The following is a 22,175-nucleotide window of genomic DNA, read 5'->3' as shown; positions in this document are numbered from 1 at the left end:
CATACGTATATGTATGTGTATTATGCATAGGTATGTGTATCATGTATATGTTTGAATAGATGTATATATGTAAAATATGATATTTAGTTCTCCAGCCTTCATTGTTCCCTGTTGCTCTGTTGATGTCCTCTAGCTACCTCCTTCAGGTTGTGCATCTGATGGGAAGAAGTGTCTCTCAGGAGTCTCATAGGAGTATCTTGGAAAGGTTGGAATATAGACAAAGGTATTTAAATACTAGTGTCTCCAGTAAGCTGCATAATAAACTTGCCATCTTCAGTTTTTCAGTGATTGCTTGCTCCCCAAGAATAGATATAATTCCTAGAACTTGCATAAAAATGTAAAATCCTACTTTTAGGTTTGTTAAAACTTTTTAATTTCAGGCAATACATTTCCTTTGAAAGGATAAATCTTTGTGTCATGAAGCAGAAATGCTTATTAGCCTGCTCTCTGGGATCTGTATGATCGTGGATGAAGCATCCAGCCTTTCTTGTATTTGAAAATGTTAAATCCAACTGCCTTTTAATGAAGATTCATTTATTTTTTTCACACCGTTAGGTATAGTCTATGGGGATAGACTTCTGTCAGTCCACATGAATAGAGCCCATTACTGGTAATGGAAGTCTTATACATGCCCATGGAGGTGAATACGCATAGAAATAATTCACATTTAATCTTTCACAGTCATTTTTATTTAGCTGTCTTAAGATTTCAATGATGATCTCTTTTTGTCCCCAACTGCTGTTTGACATTGATTGTAGGCATTTGGTGATGGGTCCGAGCTTGTAACTTTAACGGGTGTAAGTGTTTCTTTCCTCTGTTTCAGCTGAGAAGTTTTGAGAGTGAAATATTCACAGCCATTAAGAGACCTCCAATTTAATTTCTCATCCTGCTTATTCTGTAATTCATATTAACTCTACAGTGCTGAAGGAACTGAACAAGTGGACTTTTAGACATCAGATCACTGGCCATGGTGTTGGCCATGGCGTCTCAGGATACTCAGAACCTGTTCCAGCCTCTCTCTTCCTGGATATCTCGGGTGTATGAAGCTCTCCAGCAAGCAAGAGATGTGTTATCTGCCTCGTTGGTTAACTTAAGCAAACAAGACTCTAAACTGAATGACAAGCTAGACCAGGACTTAGATGATATTCAGATTCAGGAAACGTACTTTGAAGTTGAAGAACAAATCAATGATGGGAGTCAAGAGGACACAAATTCCTTGTTTCTTGAAGTGGATCATTTTTCTTGTTGCAATAGTGATTTGCAGGACTCTGCCCAAAGCTCAAGCCCTAGACTTAGCCAACATGCAAAGGACTCATATTCCGTAATATCCCAGTGGCCCAATCAGACCTGTGATGACCAAAAGCCACCACATGTGCTTTCTTCTATTGCTGAGGAAGAACATCACCTTGAACAGCAAAGGAGTGGCCTTCAACATGACTTTGAGGGCCAGCTCTCTGGTATTTTAGAAAATGTTTATGGAAAAAAGCAAGGTAAGCTAGCCAGTAGCATTTTCTCTGGGTTCTTCCAAAGGACATTTCTGCTCATTTTATTTTGACTTGTTTTAGTTGTCATATGACTTTTATTTTGCTCCCTCTTCTACCTTTCCTCATGCTGGCTTTTTATGGAGAGATGTAATCCTTAGGAATATTTTCAATGTATACAATTTTGGAATATCCATACTTGCGGGACTCATATTCCAAAGCAAGAGTTCCAAGCAAGTGAAATGTTGAAAACGTGGGTTCTGTTTGAGAAGCCCCTTGTGCATGTCATGCTTTTTAAAATATCTTTTAAATTGTTCTCTTTTTTTTCACTAGGTTAGGAATCTCTAGATGTTACTATATTATTCAGTGTGAAATCCTGTTCAAAAAGCCATACTTGTTGCAAAATTTTTTAGTTGATAACACTCCAAGAACACTTCTCACAGTATTTCACTGAGACGTGATGTGAGATGACAGTAGATAGAAAATCTTTGAAATAAGAATAGCTTGATTTTCTTTTAGCCTTGAATGGAAAGGATATATTTAAAACAAACTGCCTATAAAGCTTTATCCTGTCAGAATGGAGCATATAATGGGCCTTTAATAAATGTAAAATGAATATGGTGAGACTGTAATTAACTCTGTAAAGGCAGCTATAGTATGTGCTGGCATAGATTTTTCATACTTCTAATACTCTAAGCCTGAAGTAAGGACATTCCACCTGGTTAGGGACAGAGAGGTACATGCTATGCAGAGAAAGGTGTTGAGTGTGTATGTATGATGTGTACATAGCTCACACAGACTATTGGATCTTTTATGTAACACTAGAGGCTTGGTGCACGAAATTCATGCACTTGGGGGGGGGGTCCCTCAGCCCAGCCTGACCCCTCTCACAGACTGGGAGCCCTCAGGGGCCTAAGCTGCAGTCTGGCTTCTCTCTGCGGGGGCCAACCAGGCTGATCAGGGGAAGGCGCTAGCTCCATCACCCCACTGCTGCAGCCACTGCCAGCCACTGCAGCCACCAAGGTGTTTTCAACATGGACTCCAGTCCCTTCACCATGAAAAACTGACAACTTTCTTAAGGCATTTTCAAGATGTCTCTTTCATAGGATATGACCTTTCTTCCTTCCTTCCTTCCTTCTCTTTCCTTCCTTCCTTCCTTCCTTCCTTCCTTCCTTCCTTCCTTCCTTCCTTCTTTCCTTCCTTCCTTCCTTCCTTCCTTCCCTTTCCTTCCTTCCTTCTTTCCCCTTCCTTCCTTCCTTCCTTCCTTCCTTCTTTCCTTCCTCTCTCTCTCTCTCTCTCTCTCTCTCTCTCTCTCTCTCTCTCTCTCTCTTTCTTTCTTTCTTTCTTTCTTTCTTTCTTTCTTTCTTTCTTTCTTTCTTCTTTCATCTTTCTTCCTCACCTGAGGATATGTTTCCATTGATTTTTAGAGAGTGTGGAAGAGAGAGGAGAGACAGAGAGAAACATCAGTGTGAGAGGGACACTTTGTTTTTTTTTTGTTTTTTTTTTTTTTTTTTTTTTTTTTTTTTTTTTTTTTTTCAAATTTTTATTAAGGTATTATATGTGTACATATCTTATCATTGCCCCCGACCCCCACCCCACTCCCATATATGCCCTCACCCCCCAATGTTTTGCATCCGTTGGTTACTCTTATATACATGCATATAAGTCCTTCAGTTGATCTCTTATTTCCCCCACCTCTCCCTAACCTTACCACTGTAATTTGACAGTCTGTTTGATGCTTTACTGCCTCTGTAACTATCTTTTTGTTCATCAGTTTATAATGTTTTTCATTATCCCCAAATGAGTGGGATCATGTGGTATTTTTCTTTCATTGACTGGCTTATTTCACTTAGCATAATGTTCTCTAATTCCATCCAAGTGCCTACAAATGGTAGTAATTCATTCTTTTTTACGGCAGCATAGTATTCCATTGTGTAGATGTACCATAGTTTTCTGATCCAGTCATCTGCTGATGGGCATTTAGGCTGTTTCCAAATCTTAGCTATTGTAAATTGTGCTGCTATGAACATAGGGGTGCATATATCCTTTCTGATTGGTGTTTCTGGTTTCTTAGGATATATTCCTAGGAGTGGGATTACTGGGTCAAATGGGAGTTCCATTTTCAGTTTTTTGAGGAAACTCCATACTGTTCTCCACAGTGGCTGCACCAGTCTGCATTCCCACCAGCAGTGCACGAGGGTTCCTTTTTCTCCGCATCCTCGCCAACACTTGTCGTTTGTTGATTTGTTGATGATAGCCATTCTGACAGGTGTGAGATGGTATCGCATTGTTGTTTTGATTTGCATCTCTCGGATAATTAGTGACTTTGAGCATGTTTTCATGTGTCTCTTGGCCTTCCTTCTGTCTTCTTTCGAAAAGCTTCTATTTAGGTCCGTTGCCCATTTTTTTATTGGATCATTTATCTTCCTTTTATTAAGTTGTATAAGCTGCCTGTAGATGTTGGAAATTAAACCTTTATCAGTGATACCATTTGCAAATATGTTCTCCCATACAGTGGGGTTTCTTGTTGTTTTGTTGATGGTTTCTTTTGCTGTGCAAAAGCTTTTTATTTTGATGTAGTCCCATTTGTTTATTTTCTGTTTGGCTTCCATTACCCTAGGGGCAGTATCACTGAAAAAGTTCTTTTGGCATATGTCTGAGATTTTGCTGCCTGTGGATTCCTCTAGTATTTTTATGGTTTCCCGTCTTATATTTAAGTCCTGTACCCATTTTGAGTTTATTTTTGTGTATGGTGTAAGTTGGTGATCTAGTTTCATTTTTTTGCATGTATCTGTCCAATTTTCCCAACACCATTTATTAAAGAGACTGTCTTGACTCCATTGTATGCTCATGCCTCCTTTGTCAAATATTAAATGCGCATATTGGTTTGGGTCGATATCTGGATTCTCTATTCTGTTCCATTGATCTATATGTCTGTTCTTGTGCCAGTACCAGGCTGTTTTGAGGACAGTGGCTTTGTAATACAGCTTGAAATCTGGTATTGAGATCCCTCCTACTTTATTCTTCTTTCTCAGGATTGCTGTGGCTATTCGGGGTCTTTTTTTATTCCAGATGAATTTTTGGAGAGTTCTTTCTAGGTCTGTGAAATATGCTGTTGGTATTTTAATGGGGAGTGCATTGAATCTATAGATTGCTTTGGGTAGTATGGACATTTTAATGATGTTGATTCTACCAATCCATGAACATGGTATGTTCTTCCATCTGTTTACATCTTCCTCTATCTCTTTTTTCAGTGTCCTGTAGTTTTCCGCATATAGGTCTTTTACCTCCTTGGTTAGGTTTATTCCTAAGTATCTTAATTTTTTTGGTGCGATGGAAAATGGGATTGCTTTTTTAGTCTCTCTTTCTGTAAGTTCATTGTTGGTGTATAGAAATGCCATAGATTTCTTGGTGTTAATTTTGTATCCTGCTACATTGCCGAATTCATTTATTAAGTCTGTTAGTTTTTTGATGGAGTCTTTCGGGTTTTTTATGTACAATATCATGTCATCTGCAAATAAGGACAGCTTTACTTCTTCTTTTCCAATTTGGATGCCTTTTATTTCTTCTTCTTGTCTAATTGCAGTGGCTAATACTTCCAGTACTATGTCAAACAGGAGTGGTGAGAGTGGGCATCCCTGTCTTGTTCCTGTTCTTAGGGGAAATGGTTTTAGTTTTTGCCCATTGAGTATGATGTTAGCTGTGGGTTTATCATATATAGCTTTTATGATGTTGAGGTATGATCCTTCTATTCCCACCTTGTTGAGAGTTTTTATCAAGAAAGGGTGTTGGATTTTGTCAAATGCTTTTTCTGCATCAATTGATATGACTATGTGATTTTTATCTCTCAATTTGTTTATGTGATGTATCACATTTATTGATTTGCGGATATTGAACCATCCTTGCATTCCTGGGATAAATCCTACTTGGTCATGGTGTATGATCTTTCTGATGTACTGCTGGATCCTATTTGCTAGAATTTTATTGAGGATTTTGGCATCTACATTCATGAGAGATATTGGCCTGTAATTCTCCTTCATTGTGTTGTCTTTATCTGGTTTTTGTATTAGGGTGATGCTGGCTTCATAGAAGGAGCTGGGAAGTGTTCCTTCCTCTTGAATTTTTTGGAATAGTCTGAGGAGGATAGGTTTTAGTTCTTCCTTGAATGTTTGGTAGAACTCTCCTGTGAAGCCGTCTGGCCCCGGGCTTTTGTTTGCCGGAAGCTCTTTGATGACTGCTTCAATTTCTTCCATAGTTACTGGCATGTTGAGCTGTTTAGATTCTTCCTGATTGAGTTTTGGAAGGTTATATTTTTCTAGGAATATGTCCATTTCCTCCAGGTTGTCCAGTTTGTTGGAATAGAGTTGTTCGTAGTATTTTTTAACAATCCTTTGTATTTCGGCGGGATCTGTTGTTATTTCACCTCTTTCATTTCTGATCTTGTTTATTTGGGTCCTCTCCCTTTGCTTCTTGGTGAGCCTGGCTAGAGGTTCATCAATCTTGTTTATCCTTTCAAAGAACCAGCTCTTGGTTTTGTTGATCTTTTGTATTGTTTCTTTGGTCTCTATGTCGTTTATCTGTGCTCTGATCTTTATTATTTCCTTCCTTCTGCTTACACTGGGCTTTTCTTGTTGCTCTTTTTCTAACTCTTTGAGTTGTTGGGTTAGGTAATTTATTACCCCTGTTTCTTGTTTTTTGCAGTAGGCTTGTAGAGCTATGAACTTCCCTCTCAAGACTGCTTTCGCTGTGTCCCATAGATTTTGGATTGTAGTGTTTTCATTGTCATTTGTTGTCATGATGTTTTTTATTTCTTCTTTGATCTCTCTGGTAACCCAGTCATGGTTTAATAGCATGCTGTTTAGTCTCCATGTGTTTGATTTCTTTGGGTTGTTTTTATTGTAGTTGATTTCCAGTTTTATGCCACTGTGGTCTGAGAAGATGCTTGATATGATTTCTATCTTCTTGAATTTGAAGAGACTTTGCCTATGTCCCAACATATGGTCTATCTTTGAAAATGACCCATGTGCGCTTGAGAAGAATGTATATTCTGTGGCTTTGGGGTGAAATGTTCTGAAGATGTCAATTAATTCCATCTGGTCTAGTGAGTCATTTAGGATTGATGTTTCTTTGCTGATGTTTTGTTTAGAGGATTTGTCCAATGGTGATAGTGGGGTATTAAAGTCTCCTACTATGATTGTATTGCTGTCAATGTCTCCCTTAATATCCTCCAGGAGTTTTTTTATGTATTTGGGTGCTCCTGTATTGGGTGCATATATGTTTACCAGAGTTATTTCTTCTTGTTGGATTGCTCCCTTTAGTATTATGAAATGGCCTTCCTTATCTCTTGTTATGTCCTTCAGTTTGAGATCTAATTTGTCAGAAATAAGTATTGCTACCCCAGCTTTTTTTTCAGTTCCATTTGCCTGGAAAACCTTTTTCCATCCCTTCACCCTCAGTCTGTGTGCGTCTTTTTTTCTGAGGTGGGTTTCTTGTAGACAGCAGATATATGGGTCGTGTTTTCTTATCCAATCTGTTACCCTATGTCTTTTGATTGGGGCATTTAATCCATTTACATTTAAAGTTATTATTGATAGGTACTTATTTGTCGCCATTCCTATTCTTTACCCCTGTGTTACTTCTTCGCTTCCTGTTTCTTTCTTTCTTTCTTTTTTTTTTACAGTAGACCCTTTAGCATTTCTTGCATTGCTGGTTTGGTGGTAATAAATTCCCTTAGTCCTTTTTTGTCTGTGAAGCTCCTGATTTCACCTTCAATTTTGATTGACAGCCTTGCTGGGTACAGTATTCTTGGATTCAGCCCCTCCCTTTGCATGACTTTGTATATTTCATTCCATTCCCTTCTGGCCTGATGAGTTTCTGTTGAGAAATCAGTTGCTAGTCTGATGGGGGTTCCTTTGTATGTAACTTTCTGTCTCTCTCTTGCTGCTTTTAAGATTCTTACTTTGTCGTTGGTGTTTGCCAATTTAATTATAATGTGCCTTGGCGTCGGTCTTTTGGGGTTCATTTTGCTTGGGACTCTGTGAGCTTCTTGGATTTGTGTGGGTTTTTTCTTCCCTATATCTGGGAAATTTTCTGTCATTATTTCTTCAAAGAGGTTTTCTATTCCTTGCTCAGCTTCCTTTCCTTCTGGAACCCCTATTATGCGGATGTTGTTTTGTTTCGTGTTGTCCCAAAGTTCCCTTAGACTCTCCTCCTGCCTTTTAATTTTTTTTTCTAGAAGTTGCTTTTCTTGGGTATTTTTTTCCATCTTGTCTTCTAGCTCACTGATGCGGTCCTCTGCTTCTTCTAGTCTACTCTTGATGCTTTCTATTGAGTTCTTTACAGCAGCGATGTCATTTTTCATTTCTTCTTGGTTCTTCTTCATTTCCTCTTGGTTCTTGCTCATATTGTCGAATTTGTCTTCCATTCTTTTCAGCCACCTTATGACCATTTCTCTGAATTCTTTTTCTGGAAGGTTGCTTGCCTCCATTTCGTTTACTTCCTTTTCTGGTGATGCCTGCTTTTCTTTCATATGCGGGCTGCTTCTTTGTCTCCCCATGGTCTCTCTTCTCTGGGTGTCTGGTTATGTAGTTCTCTCTCTCCTGGGTTGATTTAAAGGCACAAAATACAGCACTACCAGGAACAACTCACAAGGCACTGAACAGAAATGTATTCACGATATTAATGACCTCCAATAAAGGTGACCACCAGAGAAAGGCAAATTAGGTGATAGGAGAGAAAGAAGAAGAGGAAAAAAGAAAGAAAGAAAGAAAAAAAGAAAAAAGGAGTGTGAAAATGAAATTGGGAAAAGGGAAAGTAAAGAGAAAAAAAAAAGTAAGAGAGACAAGAAAGTGACTAAGAGAGAAAGGGGAACAGACTATATATATTGGGGATAAAACTCCAATAGAACAATCACTAATCCCAGCAAATGCCAGCAACAAGTGCCTGGGGATTAATACAAACTACAACACCAACTAATATGGATTGAGGCAAGGGAAAGCTGAAGCACAAAACAAACAAAAAAATAAACAAAAGAAGAATAAGCAAAACAATCTCACAAAAACAGCATGAAAATTGGATAAAATCTACATTCAAGCAAACAACAACAAAAGGACAGAGAGAAGGACAAGTTTATGGATAGCTCAGACAGCGAAGGGAGAGGTGTATGTGGACTTGGAGCAGGGGATTAGAGATTAGATATGTAAGTAGGGTGAAATTTTAACAAGGGGTAAACAGAAAGAATAGGGAAAATCTAAAGCAGTAAAAGGGTAAGACAAACAGGACACTGAAAAGGGGGAGGTTAGGAAGAGAGTGATGGCCTAAAGGTAGAGTTGAGATAGAGTAAAACGATGCTAAAGGAAAGATAAAAAATAGAATGTAGAACCCTAATCCCAAAATAAAATGAAGAGAAAATAAAATGACACTTTAAAAAAAAAAAGATAAAATAGCAGTAGTAATAATACGGATTGAAAATAAAAATGTAATCATTAAAAAGGTAAAATCAAGTGATGAAAAAAGAAAAAAAAGTTTCTTGATTAAAGGATGCAAAAAATGAAAATAAAAAAAATAAAAAAATAAAAAAATAAAAGGTAAAAATAAAATGTGAAGTAGTGAAGGTCATTCACTTCCTTTGTTTTTCTGTTTGGCACGCCTGTTTCTCAGTCCAGACAGTATTGCAGTTCCCTGCGATCCACTGCTCTTCGGTGTTGTAAGCCAGTCCTGATTTTTAGCAGGCGGTGTGTCTTAATTTCTCGTATTCCTTTATTTTTGATTACGCAAGAGTCAATTTGTGATTCAGCCCCTGGGTGGCAGTGTTTCTGGATTGACTTCCGGGTCTATCTATGGCCTCTCTAGGCAGTGTTAGAGCCTTCTTTCCCTGTGGCACTGCCACCGGCCTGTGGGCGTGGTCTGCCTCAGAGCTGACTCTCTGATGGTCACTCCCCGCTCCGATCCCCAGGTTCCAGAAAAACAACTTTCCCCTGCAGTCTCCCAGGGTGTCCCCAACTGGGTGATCCTATGTATTGGGCTTAGTAATCAGAAGCAAGGATTTGAAGAGGAAAAAGCCCAAGTGTGCGAACTCCAGGACTGCGAGTAAACCCAGGCACAAAGGGAGCGCACGGGCTGCGCGTAAGTCTGGACAGCCTGAAATTCTTAGGGTGTCCCTGCACTTCAGATCAAAATGGGTTGCTTTTTAGAGTGCCCTTCTCTTAGCAGCTCTGAGGACCCCTTTCCACAATCACAGATCACGCCAGCCCCTACAGCCACGGATTTTTCTAGGCACAGACTTCCCTGGTCCTCCAGCTCCCGCAAAACGCGCGTTCCTCTCTCCCGCCGGGACCAGAGACCTCACCTTATCCCAGGCGAAATCTGACCTTTCCGTGGTGGAGTGTAGAGCTCCTCTGAACCCGTGTGCTTGCGCCAGTTGGGGAGCGTTGTTCTGGGGCTCGCAGCTGTTCCTGGGGTGCCGCAGTTGTGGATTCTCAGGCTTCAGATAAGCTCCACTTTCCGGATCAAGATGGCGCAGCGAGAGGGACACTTTGATTGGTTGCCTCCTGCATGAGCCCTGACCTAGGCCCTGGCCAGGGAGGAGCCTGTAACCTAGGTACATGCCCTTGATCAGAATCTACCCCGGACTCTGCGGTCGGCAGGCTGAGGCTCTATCCACTGAGCCAAACCAGCTAGGGCAGGATATGACATTTCTTAGCCCCTCCAGCAGTGGACCTTCATTTTTTCCTCCAGGAGTATGGTGGAAAAACCCTAGATCACCTTCTTGGATTCTTATAACTCAAGTTACCAAGAACACTGCAAGTGGAGCTTAGCTAATGAGTGGTCAGAAAAGGTGTTTATGCTTGAACTGGTTTGGTTCAGTGGATAGAGCATTGGCCTGCAGACTGAAGGGTCCCAGGTTTGATTCCTGTTAAGGGCATGTACCTTGGTTGGGGGCACATCCCCAGTGGGGAGTGTGTAGGAGGCAGCTGATCGATGTTTCTCTCTCATTGATGTTTCCGACTATCCCTCTCCCCTCTTCTCTGTAAAAAATAAATAAAATATATTTTAAAGAAAAGAAAAGGTGTTTCTTCTACAGCTCATGCACAGAGGACTCCGTGTTGTGTCCACTGGGCTAGGGGCATGTCCCCACGGCCTGGGGGGGCACACCCCTGAGGCTGGCAGCCAGCTCCTTGTTGTTGGTACTAGACTGGGGGCGTGGACCCAGACTGCCACTTGGCACTGGTGCAAGCATAAGCGCAAGCGGCTGCCCCACCTCCAGCCGCTTGGCGCCTATGCCTGTAGGCCCAGAGTGGCCGGGGGCATTCGGGGACCCCAGCCACTCAGGGTCTATGCGCGGGCCTACAGGCTAGGAACAGCCTGGGTCCTGAGGATGTTCCCGGGACCTAGGCCACTCGGCACCTGCGTGTGCAAATCAACCCTACCATCTTTGTCGGGTTAATTTGTATACTCACTCCTGATTGGCTGGTGAGCATAGCGGAGGCACGGTCAATTTACATGTTTCGGAATGGGGGGATGAGGACAAATATGTGATACCTTAATAAATAAAGAAATTAATAAAAAATTTACATGTTTCTCTTATTATATAGGATAATGGTGAAGTAATTCTCTTATTAGGAGGAGCAGACTTTTCTGGAATATTTAATAACCTCTTTATTTTCATGATTCCTCGTAGCTTTATCTTTTTAAAAATATTTTTATTGATTTCAGAAAGGAAGGGAAAGGGAGAGAGAGATAGAAACATCAATGATGAGAATCATTGATCGGCTGCATCCTGCATGTCCTACAATGGGGACCCAGCCCACAACCCCTGATTGGGAATCGAACTGTGACCTCCTGGTTCATAGGTTGATGCTCAACCATGGGGCCATGCTGGCCAGATGCTATTTTGCATCTCTTGAGCAGATAATATGATTTTTATTGTTTAGTTTGTTGAAATGATTTCCTAATATTGTGTTGAGGATTTTAAATATATATATTTTTTCATTAGACGTATTTGTAGTTTTGTTTTCTTGCAATCTCTCTCTCTCTCTGGTTTTCGTGTCTGGGTAATGCTGGCCTTATAAAATGAGTTAAGAAATGTTTCTCTTTTTCTATAGTTGAGACATATTTGTGTTAAATTAATATTATTTATTTATTAAATGTTTGCTAGAAATTTTCCAGTGAAGCAACTGACCTTGGAATTTTATTTTGTGGGAAGATTTTGAAATACAAATTCAAATTAGTTTATTTTACTTTCAACTTGACAAACTTTTGTTTATTTTATTTTAGCCTTTATATCCCCCTCCCAGGCTGCCTGATACCTCTCCCGCTACCCAATTCTGGAGGCAGCCTGAACCAGTCTTCTGCTTTTGAGGATAGGGAGTGGGAGTGAGGAACAATTCCCCAGGGTGACCAGGCCACTGTACCTTTAAAACTTGTAAACCTGCACCAGACTGGGGCCAACACCTCATCCCACAAGCTGGGTCTGGCCAGGACATGGGCTCTGGGCAGCTCTGAACACCCCTGGAGACCCAGAGCCTGTGGACAAGAGCCACCATCACCAACCCCACTGCTCAGGACTTGGAAAAGAGGGGGTCAGGAAGGGTACCAAAGCCTCAGAGGCAGCTGCCACAGATCAGGGCTCTCCTGGAGAGGGCAAAGAACTGGGTGAGATTCTTGAGGTATCTTTGTCTCCAGCAAGACTCCTGGCCCTCTCCCTGGGAGTGTGCCAACTGTCCTCTCTAGAACTGTACACCTGAGTGCTATATAATTTCATTAACCAATGTCACCCCAACAAATTCAATAAAACAATTCAATTTCTTTAGTAAATATAGAACTGTTCAAGCCATCTATCTTCTGGAGTCATTTTTGCCAACTTGTGTTTTTTAAGGATTTTTTCTTTGCATCTATGTTGTTAAATATATGGACATAGTATTTTCTGGTTATCTTTTTAATGCTTGTAGTAGTGATCTCCCTCTTTATTTTCTGGTATTGGTAATTTTTGTCTTTTTTTTCTTTTTCTTTTTCTTTTTACAGAAGGTGGGGTCTGTCTGTGTAGATGATTATCTTGGTTTTCCCTTAAGTAGTTCTGTAATGACTAAGAAATAAGTGTCACAAGTCATATAAAAAAGTTTGTGTAGAGTTACAATAATTATGTACATGAGAACTTTGGGGGTGATTTTGCCAGAGGTGATCAGAGAAAGTTTCACAGAGCAAATGATATAAGACTGCAAACTCTGAGCACAGTCAGAATTTAACAGATGGACGGTGGGAGAAGGCATTCCAGTGGAGGAAAGGGCATGAACACACAGGTGGACAAGCCAGGTATTTTCAGGGGTGGATCATTAGGCTAGAGTTTAGACTGCAAATGGGAAGGTCTTTGCTTTTCATGTTAAGGATTTAGGTTTTACTCTAAGTTGCCAATCTCAAAAAGATCTTAATTAAGAGTGACACCAACAGAACTCTGTTAGAAGGATAACTCAGGCATCAGTTTGGAGGCTAAATGTGAGGAAAGAATAAATGTTAGGGAGCTATTATAGTAGCTTGTAAGAAGAAGCAGTGTATAAATCAATGTGAATATATAAGGAGAAATTCTTGTCATTATTTTGATGTTTTTCCCCAAAAAAAGGCATCTCAAAAAGAGAGTCTTTGACAGGGCACTGGCAGGGTGGTGGACTTATTACTGGTAGGTGGAGGTAGAAGTCCAGGCTTCCCTCTCCTCTTCCTCAACACTTGAAGAGGTGCTCCTCATGAATGCAGGGTTGGGATGGGAGTTCTGTCTCCCCACGTGGTCTCCATTAATACCGAGCTGAGGATAGCATTATTGCTGCTGGATGATGGTGAAAATCTGGAATCTCCACCAGTCCTCTTCTGATACCACCCAAGTTGGGAGGAGCAGAGGTAGACATGGGTCCAGGCTCTCCATGTGGTCTCCTCTGATACTGCGGAGGGTGCAGATGCTCATTCCTGGCCATCAAGGAGAAAGACCTGGATCCCTACACAGCCTTCTCTGTACTCCCTGGTGGGGGTGTTAAGATGCCTCCTTACAGGCTGGTGAGGATGCAAGTCTAGGCTCCCCACTTGGCCTCTGCTGGCATGGGTTGGGATAGGGAACACAGCGTTTTCTGTGCTGTTTGGCTGGAGTAGAACATTTATTGTCCCAAAGTTTTCTGTTTAGCTAGACTGCCCTTTCCCTGTCCTTTGCATAGAGAGAGCAGACTTTTCTTGAGGCCTTTCTTTGTCTGTGCCAATTGAAATTCCAGGGTTGCCAGATTTTTAAGCATCAATTCTAAACTCTAGGAGGTAAAGAACCAGGCCACTCACCACCATGTTTTCCTTGAGTCTCCTGGTCCCCAGCCAGTCTGCCTTCTCCTATGCACTATTGGGTCTTCTCTTCTTTGTTTTAGGGTTTTTCTGGTTGTAAGCAGGAGGGATAATAGAGAAAAGGACATCTATCCTATCTTCCTGGAAAAGAAAGTCTTCCAATTAGTCCTTCCTAGCATTATGATTTAAAATCCTACCATTCCTCTCCATTTCACAGTGAAAATAAGAACAATAGAAAATGATAAAAGGTGGTATGTATGTGTAGGTAAATATGAAAGAAATATTTCTCTGTAAGGAGAGTTCTTATATGATAGCCCTTCTCAGTTAGTCCAATACATTCAAATGCCTACCATGTACAAAGTACTGGGAATGGACAGTACTTATACAAGGATAAGCCATGGGCCCGTCCTTCAGATTATTGAAAAGCTTACACCATTTGCTTAATATGTTCCAGAAGATGCAAAAATGTTTTTGATGTCCTTGCTCTTTGGTGACAGTGGGAGTTGGGAATGAGGCAGGGACCTAGAATGAGTCCTGTGTCCCAATTTACTTGTGACTTTATAGATGGAGGAGCTTTACTAAGTTGCCTTTCTCCCTGATGTGATAGAGCCCACTAATTCACTCCCAATGCCTATAGCAAAAATGACAGAAGCTCTTAATTCCTTTCTTTCCTTAAAATATTTAAACACCCCAAGACTTTATGAAACTAGGATAAGGGACTGGACTCTCAGCTCTATGAATATTCAAAAACTTGTGTTTTTAATTTTTATTTTACCTGCTTGTTAACAGTTTTCACGTGCTTATTTTCCCCTTTATACCATGGGATCATGTCAGACACAGTACACGGGCTGCTTTGCAGTCTATATAGAGATGTATTTGGAGATATGCTAGGAAAAGGCAGCATTTTATTCAGTGATTTATATGCACTTTTTAAAAAGCCTTGTCAAGCCTGCTTTTCCCATTTAACCTTGAATTCTTTTCATAACGCTGTGTCTTGATTTTATGTTCCTTAATGTGCCATATTTTTCTCTACAATAGATTTTCAGCTAAATTGGCCTAAAACAAGAGGGATGCTGAATGCTTTTTGTAACCATGGAAACATTTCTGGGCACTTACTGGGGATCTGGTTGCCAATAGTAATGTAGCAGAGAAAATAGATACACTTCATTTAGCAGTTGCCTCTGATTAAGAGGCAGAGAGACTCCTTACAGTGCCATCTCAAGATAGGCTTTTCGATTTAAAGACCCAAATCCAAAACACCAACTTCTCAGTCAAGAAGCAGTTGTGACAGACACCTTTGATATGTATTGGGAAGGAGTTCTAATTGCATTTAAAATCATCTTTGTTTTCAGTTTTTCATCTCATGCTTCTTTTTTTTTAGGCTGTTTTTTTTAACCACATGAATTTGTTTCCAAGAAATATGCTCACTATTTCCTGAAATAGCCTGCTAATGGAATTAATGTGTCCCAAGTATATGGCACATAGAACTTTAGATACACTTTTTGGCTACCTGGAATGTATTTAAAAAGTAGAATAGTAGAAATGAGCGTTATATAATTTGACTTTCAATCAGATTATTCTACCAGGTTAGTATGACATGGAAGGGAAAAGCCCACACTGTTCTTAGTTGTTGGTTGGTCTGGAGCTTTGATGGGTTGAAGGTATTTTTTTTTTCTTTCGATGCTCTTAGGATGGCTTGTGGCGGTTGAGACTAAATGGTACCAGGGAATGTAATGCAGTTGATATATAAATCATATAGGCTTCATTGCCTTTCTATAGGATGCGTGACTGCACATAAGATGTTACATCCTGCCATTTCTTTATTTGTAATACTGGCACTTCGCTTGTTTTCATTGCACAGTGCTGTCTTGAGGGTAAGTCTATTCCTGATTAAATTTATCTTCATTTGTTAATCCTTCATTTGATAGCATTTGCCATCTTGTTCCTCAGTTATCTAGAATTGTCCATTAAAAAAGGTTTAGTCTGAAAAAGCTTCAGATTTGTTTATTAAAAGCTTTATGAAGTTATTTTTCTCGATATGTTGACTTGCACGTTTTAGAAAAGCTAGGCATTAATGAAGACACTAAAAGCTGACACAGTTTTCAGAGCCTTGACATTAAGGCATGGAGTTTGTTATTGCCATGGTTATATATTTTGCCATTGTTGTCATTTTTAAAGGATATTTCAGGCATGTAACAAAATCCTACATGGCCAGATGTTAGAACATGTAATTTATACACATGATCAAAATAATTGATTCAATGTTTACCTTGATTTCTGGGTGTTATAATAAATGCTAGAACATTTTTTAAGGTCAGGTTTAAAATGAGAAAATAAAGTCCATTTTCTATTTTCCCATTCTTACCATCATTAGGGATGGATTACAGGAATTAGAGATAACATACTACAAATAAACTTAAATTCCATTTTAATGATTCTCAAGGAACCAGATTTTTTTTTAAAATAATGGAATTTCTTGATAATAAAAAGGTCCAGGAGTCTTCCTAGCCCTGAGACTCAGACAGTAATAGAGCCAGGTGTGTTTTTCTTGCAATTATCTAGTCCAATGGTGAAGAAGTTGGGACCTGTGTGTTTGTGTGTTGTTATCTTTGTAATTACCATAGAAATATTACCCTCTTCTTCCCCTATTTTATTCTTCTTTCTTTGGTAAATCCCCTTCGCCCTTCCCTGGTACTCTTTCCCAACATCCATTCCAGAGGAGAGAGAGTCTTGTTTCTGAAAAAGAGCCTTATACTAAAGAGAGTTTCCGAGATGTGGCTATAAGTTTCTCTTCCCTTTGAACTCTTGTTAATTCTGCTCAGAGGTGGGCTGGGCCACTGTTAGTAGAGATATTAGTGCCCTTTACATTTCCTAGTTTTTAAACTTATGACATATTAAAAAACGTAGAAAAATGTATCATGATATAACAAACACCCACAAACCCACCATTTAACTTGGCCAAAATTTAACATTTTCCATATTTAATCCAGATTTATTTTTAAGAAGCCATCTAGGACAGATATAATTAGAGTTCCCTGAGAACCCCTGTTTGTTTTCTCTCCCTTCTCTCCTTACCAGGAATAAAACAAATCTAAATTGGAGGGTTATGATTCTCATCATATTTTCATTCTTCTCCTGCAAGTTTTTGTGTCTGTAAATTACACATACCATAGTTTACATGTTTTAAAACTTTACACAAATGATATACTATTGAACACGAGTCCTGCCTTTGTGGTTGAAGAAGGTGGGGGGGGGGGGGGCTCCTATTGTACAGGAGAGGCTACCCTGGTAGAGCTGTAAGCGGGCCCATCTCAGGCAACTTGGCAATAGTAAACCCATTACAGCATAGAGCCAATGGATAGGTCCTGGCAACAGCTCCTGAGCATTCACCAGGGAGGAAAGAGCAAGGGAGCAATAGCTGTCCTTTGGCACTCCAGCCGTGGAAATGAAGTCATGCTATTTCAGTCCTCAGTGGCACAGCCCCGAGTCATTTTCACAAGAGGTGTCTCCTTGTCAAGAGATTTTTAGCTAAGATGGGAGAGAAGACCAGAGAGTACTGTCATTCCGTATTAGCGCAGGAGAATATTTATCTTGCTGGTTATCAACTGAGTCTTTAAATTACTTCAATTACAGTTTTGGTTTTTAGTTGTGGCATTGATTATAATGAAATTCTTTTCAAACTATAAGTATTTGGCCCCCAAATGCAGTTTCTGAAACTGCCATGATTTTATCTACATTAACATCTCATTTTTTTCTGATGCTTGAGCTTCCTTGCTAGACTGTATAAACTCCTTAGAACAGGGATCATGCATTAATGTTTCCTGTATCCATGCTATCCATACTACATTTAACTTGTGACTTCCATATGTTAGATTTACAATACTAGTAAATGTTTCATAAGTTAGGGGGACTATTACACTGAGAAAGGCAACATGGAAGACTCTGGGACATGTCCAAAGAATACTTGCTTGCCTGCTCTTTCAGATTTTTTGGAATGTGGGAATTAAATTGTGGAAAGTTGATATTTATCAAATATCTGTTTTAGTAATAATTCTTTGCAGATCCAAAGGAATAGAAATGCTTCCTCCTACTGGACTGGTCAGTTTCTTTTAGCCTCCCTTGCTTGATGGTTAATATCTCCCTAACCTCTAAATGTTATCATGCTCCAGGGTTAGGGTTAGGGTTAGGGTTAGGGTTTGCCCCACCCTCTCGTTTCCATCTCACTTAGCGTGCAAACCAGACCCCTTCCAGCGGCTACCAGGTCCATAGTAATCAAGCCCTATGCCGCCTCTCTCACTACCCCTTTCTCTCTTGTCAACTCTGGCTGCCTCGGATCTCCTAAAACACCAGCTGTGCCCTGCTTCAGGGCTTTTGCACACGCTGTCTCCTCTGTCTCGAATGCCCATCCTCCAGATGTCCCCAGCATTTGCTACCACACTTCCCTCACATCTTTGCTCAAATGGCCCTTCTCAGAGGCCTCTCTGATCACATGAATTTAACCTGTACCTCCCTCCACCCTCCAGCCATCCCATCCTCTTTCTATGGGATTCCCCCCCCCCCACTACTTATTACTGTTAAACCTGTTATACTTACTTGACTGTCTCCATGAGGGCAGACATTTCCATTCATTTCTTTCACGGGTGTATACCCCACATCTTGAAGTGCTTGCCTCATGGTGGAAATAAATAGATATTTGTCAAATACATAAATGACTACTTTTTTGGTATTTGTTATACCCTGTTTTCAGTTTATTCTGACAACATTCATAAATTGAGTGACTGAATTTGCTATGAGATGCTTTTAGATTTGTAATAAGAGAAACTTTAAGCTATTGAAATGGAAGAACTGTAGATTTTCTTCACTTTTCACAATGTATTAGAAAAAAGTAGGTTAAAACTTTAATAGAAGAAATAATACTATATCAATACAAAAGATTTTTTTAGGCTTAGATTTTAACAGATGATCAAACAGAATGAGCATGTGCTTATTATTTTATTTTTAAAAATTTCTCACCCAAGGATATTCTTTCCATTGATCTCCAGAGAGACAGTGGAAGGGAGAAAGGAGGGGGAGAGAGAGAAACATCGATGTGAGAGTGACACATCCATTGATTGCCTCCCTTACACGCCCCTACTGGGGCCGGGATTGAATCTGCAACCAAGGTACATGACCTTGACAGGAATTGAAGCCTCAACCCTTTGGTCTGGGAGCCAATGCTCTAACCACTTAGCAAAACCGTCCAGGGCAAGCATGTGCTTATTTTTTAAAAGAAGCTTGGAACATGGAAGAAAACACACAAATGGAGATATTTTATATCCTTTTCCTCAGGAACAAATCAGTTCCATTTTCTGAATTGGCATAGTGAATCATGTGTGTGAAGACTCTGGTCTTTGGAGCCATTCGGGTTCAAATGCCAACACTGCTGAGTGAGCATTGACAAGTTATTTGACCTAAAGAGGACTCTCTTTTCTCATCCGTAGCATGGGGTAGAAATATCTAGTTAAATGTGAGAACCTACCTACATCAAACCAAGTATGGATTAGGCATGTATTCCTACTCCTTTCTGTTGTTAAGGTTGTCTATATGGTCTTTTGTAAACTGAAGATTGGTCTAGAAACAGAGGAGTTGCTCTGGGCTCCATGTGACACATTTGCAAACACAGTGAGTCTTCTTCTTAGCCAGCTATGTAATCAGGCAGAAGCTGGAGGAGGGACATGGGAAGTCCTGCTAGTTATGGCATTAATTATAATGGAATTTAATATCTGCATTTGAATTCTGTTTGAAGAGTATAGTCAGCAGAGTGGGCACCAGATTCCTGGGGCCCCTGATGAAGGTGAGCTTCTCACAGCAACATTTTTAAAAATTCTTATTTATTTATTATATTGATTGGGGTGACATTGGTCAACATGAACATACAGGTTTCAGGTGTAAGTTTCTATGTTGCAAGATCTGTATATTGCACTGTGTGCCCACCACCCAAAGTCCAATCTTCTCCTGTCACCTTATATTAGGACCCCCTTCTCCCCCACCCCCTTTCCCCTGGCAACCACTGCACTGCTGTTTGTGTTCACCAGTTTCAGTTTTATATCCCACATATGAGTGAAATCATATTGTTCTTAGCTTTTTCTGACTGACTTATTTCACTTAGAATACTATTCTCAAGATCCATCCATGTTGTTGGCACTATTTCTTCCTTTCTTATGGCTGAGTAGTGTTCCATTGTGTATATGTACTGCATCTTCTTGATCTAGTCCTCTATAGCTCTTGGTTGTTTCCATATTTTGGCCACCATGAATAATGCTGAATGAACATAGGGGCACATATATCATTGCAAATACATGATTTTGAGTTTTTTGGGGTATACACCCAGGAGAGGGATTGCTGGGTCATATGGTAGCTCAATTCTTAATTTTTTGAGGAATTGCCAGACTGCTTTCCATAATGGTTGTGTCAGCAGTGAGTGAAGGTTCCCTTTTTTCCACAACCTGTCCAACACTTGTTATTGCTTGTCTTGCTGATAATGGCCACTCTAACGGGTGTAAGGTGGTAACTCAATGTAGTTTTAATTTGCACTTCCCTAATTGCCAGTGAGGTTGAACATCTTTTCATATATCTATCTTCTTGTGAGAAGTGTATTTTTAGGCCCACTTCTTTATTGGTTTGTTTGTTTGTTTGGTATTGAGTTTTATGAGTCCTTTATATATTTTGGAAATTAAACCTTTGTCAGAGCTACTGTTTGCAAATATCATCTCTCATCTGATTGGCTGCCTCTTTGTGTTGTTGTCAGTTTCTTTTGCTGTGCAGAAGCTTTAGTTTGATATAGTCTCATTCATTTATTTTTGCCTTTACTTCCCTTGCCTTTGGGGACAAGTTTATAAAATGTTCTCTATGAACAGGGTCCATAGTTTGGTACCTATATTTTCTTCTATGTAACTTATTGTTTCAAGTCTTATATTTAGGTCTTTGATCCATTTTGAGTTAATTTTTTGTATCTGGGGACAAACTGTAATCCAGTTTCATTCATTTGCATGTGGCTTTCCAGTTTTACCAGCACCATTTAGTGAAGAGACTGTCTTTATTCCATAGAGTGTTTCTGGCTCCTTTGTAGAAAATTATCTGTCCATATACATGTGGTTTTATAGCTGGCCTCTCTTTTCTGTTCCATTGATCTGTATGTCTGTTTCTCTGCCAATACCATGCTGTTTTGATTATCGTAGCTCTGTGGTATAATTTGAAGTTTGGTAGCGTGTTATCTCTAGCTTCCTTCTTTTTTCTCAGGATTGATTTGGCTATTTGGGGTCTTTTGTGGTCCATACAAACCTGATGGTTTCTTGCTCTATTTCTTTAAAAAGTGACATTGGCATTTTGATGGGAATTGCATTAAATCTGTATATTGCTTTGGGTAATATGGCCATTTTAATTATGTTGATTCTTCTAATCCATGAACATGGGATATTTTTCCATCTCTTTTAATAATACTTTGTAATTTTCAGTGTCTTTCACATTCTTTGTTAAGTTTATTTCTAGGTATTTTATTCTTTTGGTTGCAATTGCAAAAGGAATTGATTTTTAGGTTTCTTTTTCTGAAGTTTTGTTGTTAGTATACAGGAAGGCATTTTTGCACATTGATTTTGTAGTCTGCAACTTGACTGTATTTGTTTATTGTTTCTAATAAGTTTTTTGGTGGTGTCTTTAGAGTTTTCTATATACAGAATCATGTCATAGGCAAAAAGTGGGCAGCAGAAACCTCTCAGGACCAAGCTGGGCAGCTCTAATTGAGCTGGAAATTTGGCCCTGACACATTCAGCTGAGCATGATCATCTCACGGCCCTAGGAACCCGTGTATCCAGCGCTGGTACCTGCAGTTTGTGCCCCTTGGCAGTGACCGCGGGTTTGGAAATTCACATACATGTGACTAATGTGTCTTAGCTGGAAATCAAGTCCTGAATTTTCTTTTTTAAAAATATATTTTATTGATTTTTTTTTACCGAGAGGAAAGGAGAGGGTTAGAGAGTCAGAAACATCAATGAGAGAGAAACATCAATCAGCTGCCTCCTGCACACCCCCTACTGGGGATGTGCCCGCAACCAAGGTACATGCCTTTGACCAGAATTGAACCTGGGACCCTTCAGTCCCCAGGACGATGCTCTATCCACTGAGCCAAACTGGTTAGGGCCTGAATTTTCAAATGCAGGTGGTTTGAGAACAAAAGTTGTGAAGGTTCACACGCATGAGAGGTGACATTTTATATTTTACTAGAGGCCCAGTGCATGAAATTCATGCACTGGGGGTGGGGGGGGGGCTGACCCTCAGTCCATCCTGCACCTTCTCCAATCTGGGACCCCTCAGGGGATGTCCAACTGCCAGTTTAGGCCCAGGACTGCT

The 22,175-nt window shown here is 40.0% G+C and overlaps 1 protein-coding gene across 2 annotated transcripts in view; it reads left to right on the top strand.

Moving 5' to 3' along the window:
• SYT16 (synaptotagmin 16) overlaps positions 1–22,175 on the top strand; it is a gene marked incomplete at its 5' end in the record, with an annotated part of 254,269 nt that overhangs the window by 158,137 nt on the left and 73,957 nt on the right. Inside the window, one exon of one of the 2 annotated variants that reach the window (XM_080679474.1) lies at positions 968–1,490. The exons of the other annotated variant lie outside the window; for it this stretch is intronic. Within the exon in view, the coding sequence (XP_080535600.1) occupies positions 968–1,490 (523 nt within the window). Of the gene's footprint in view, positions 1–967; positions 1,491–22,175 lie in introns of those variants that run through there. 2 annotated transcript variants of the gene reach the window in all.

The sequence above is a fragment of the Plecotus auritus genome (assembly GCF_963455305.1).
Source record: "Plecotus auritus genome assembly, chromosome: 1".
NCBI lineage: Eukaryota > Metazoa > Chordata > Mammalia > Chiroptera > Vespertilionidae > Plecotus > Plecotus auritus.
The sequence above is the reverse complement of the archived record's forward strand: the minus strand, read 5'-3'. Positions and strand labels throughout refer to the sequence as shown.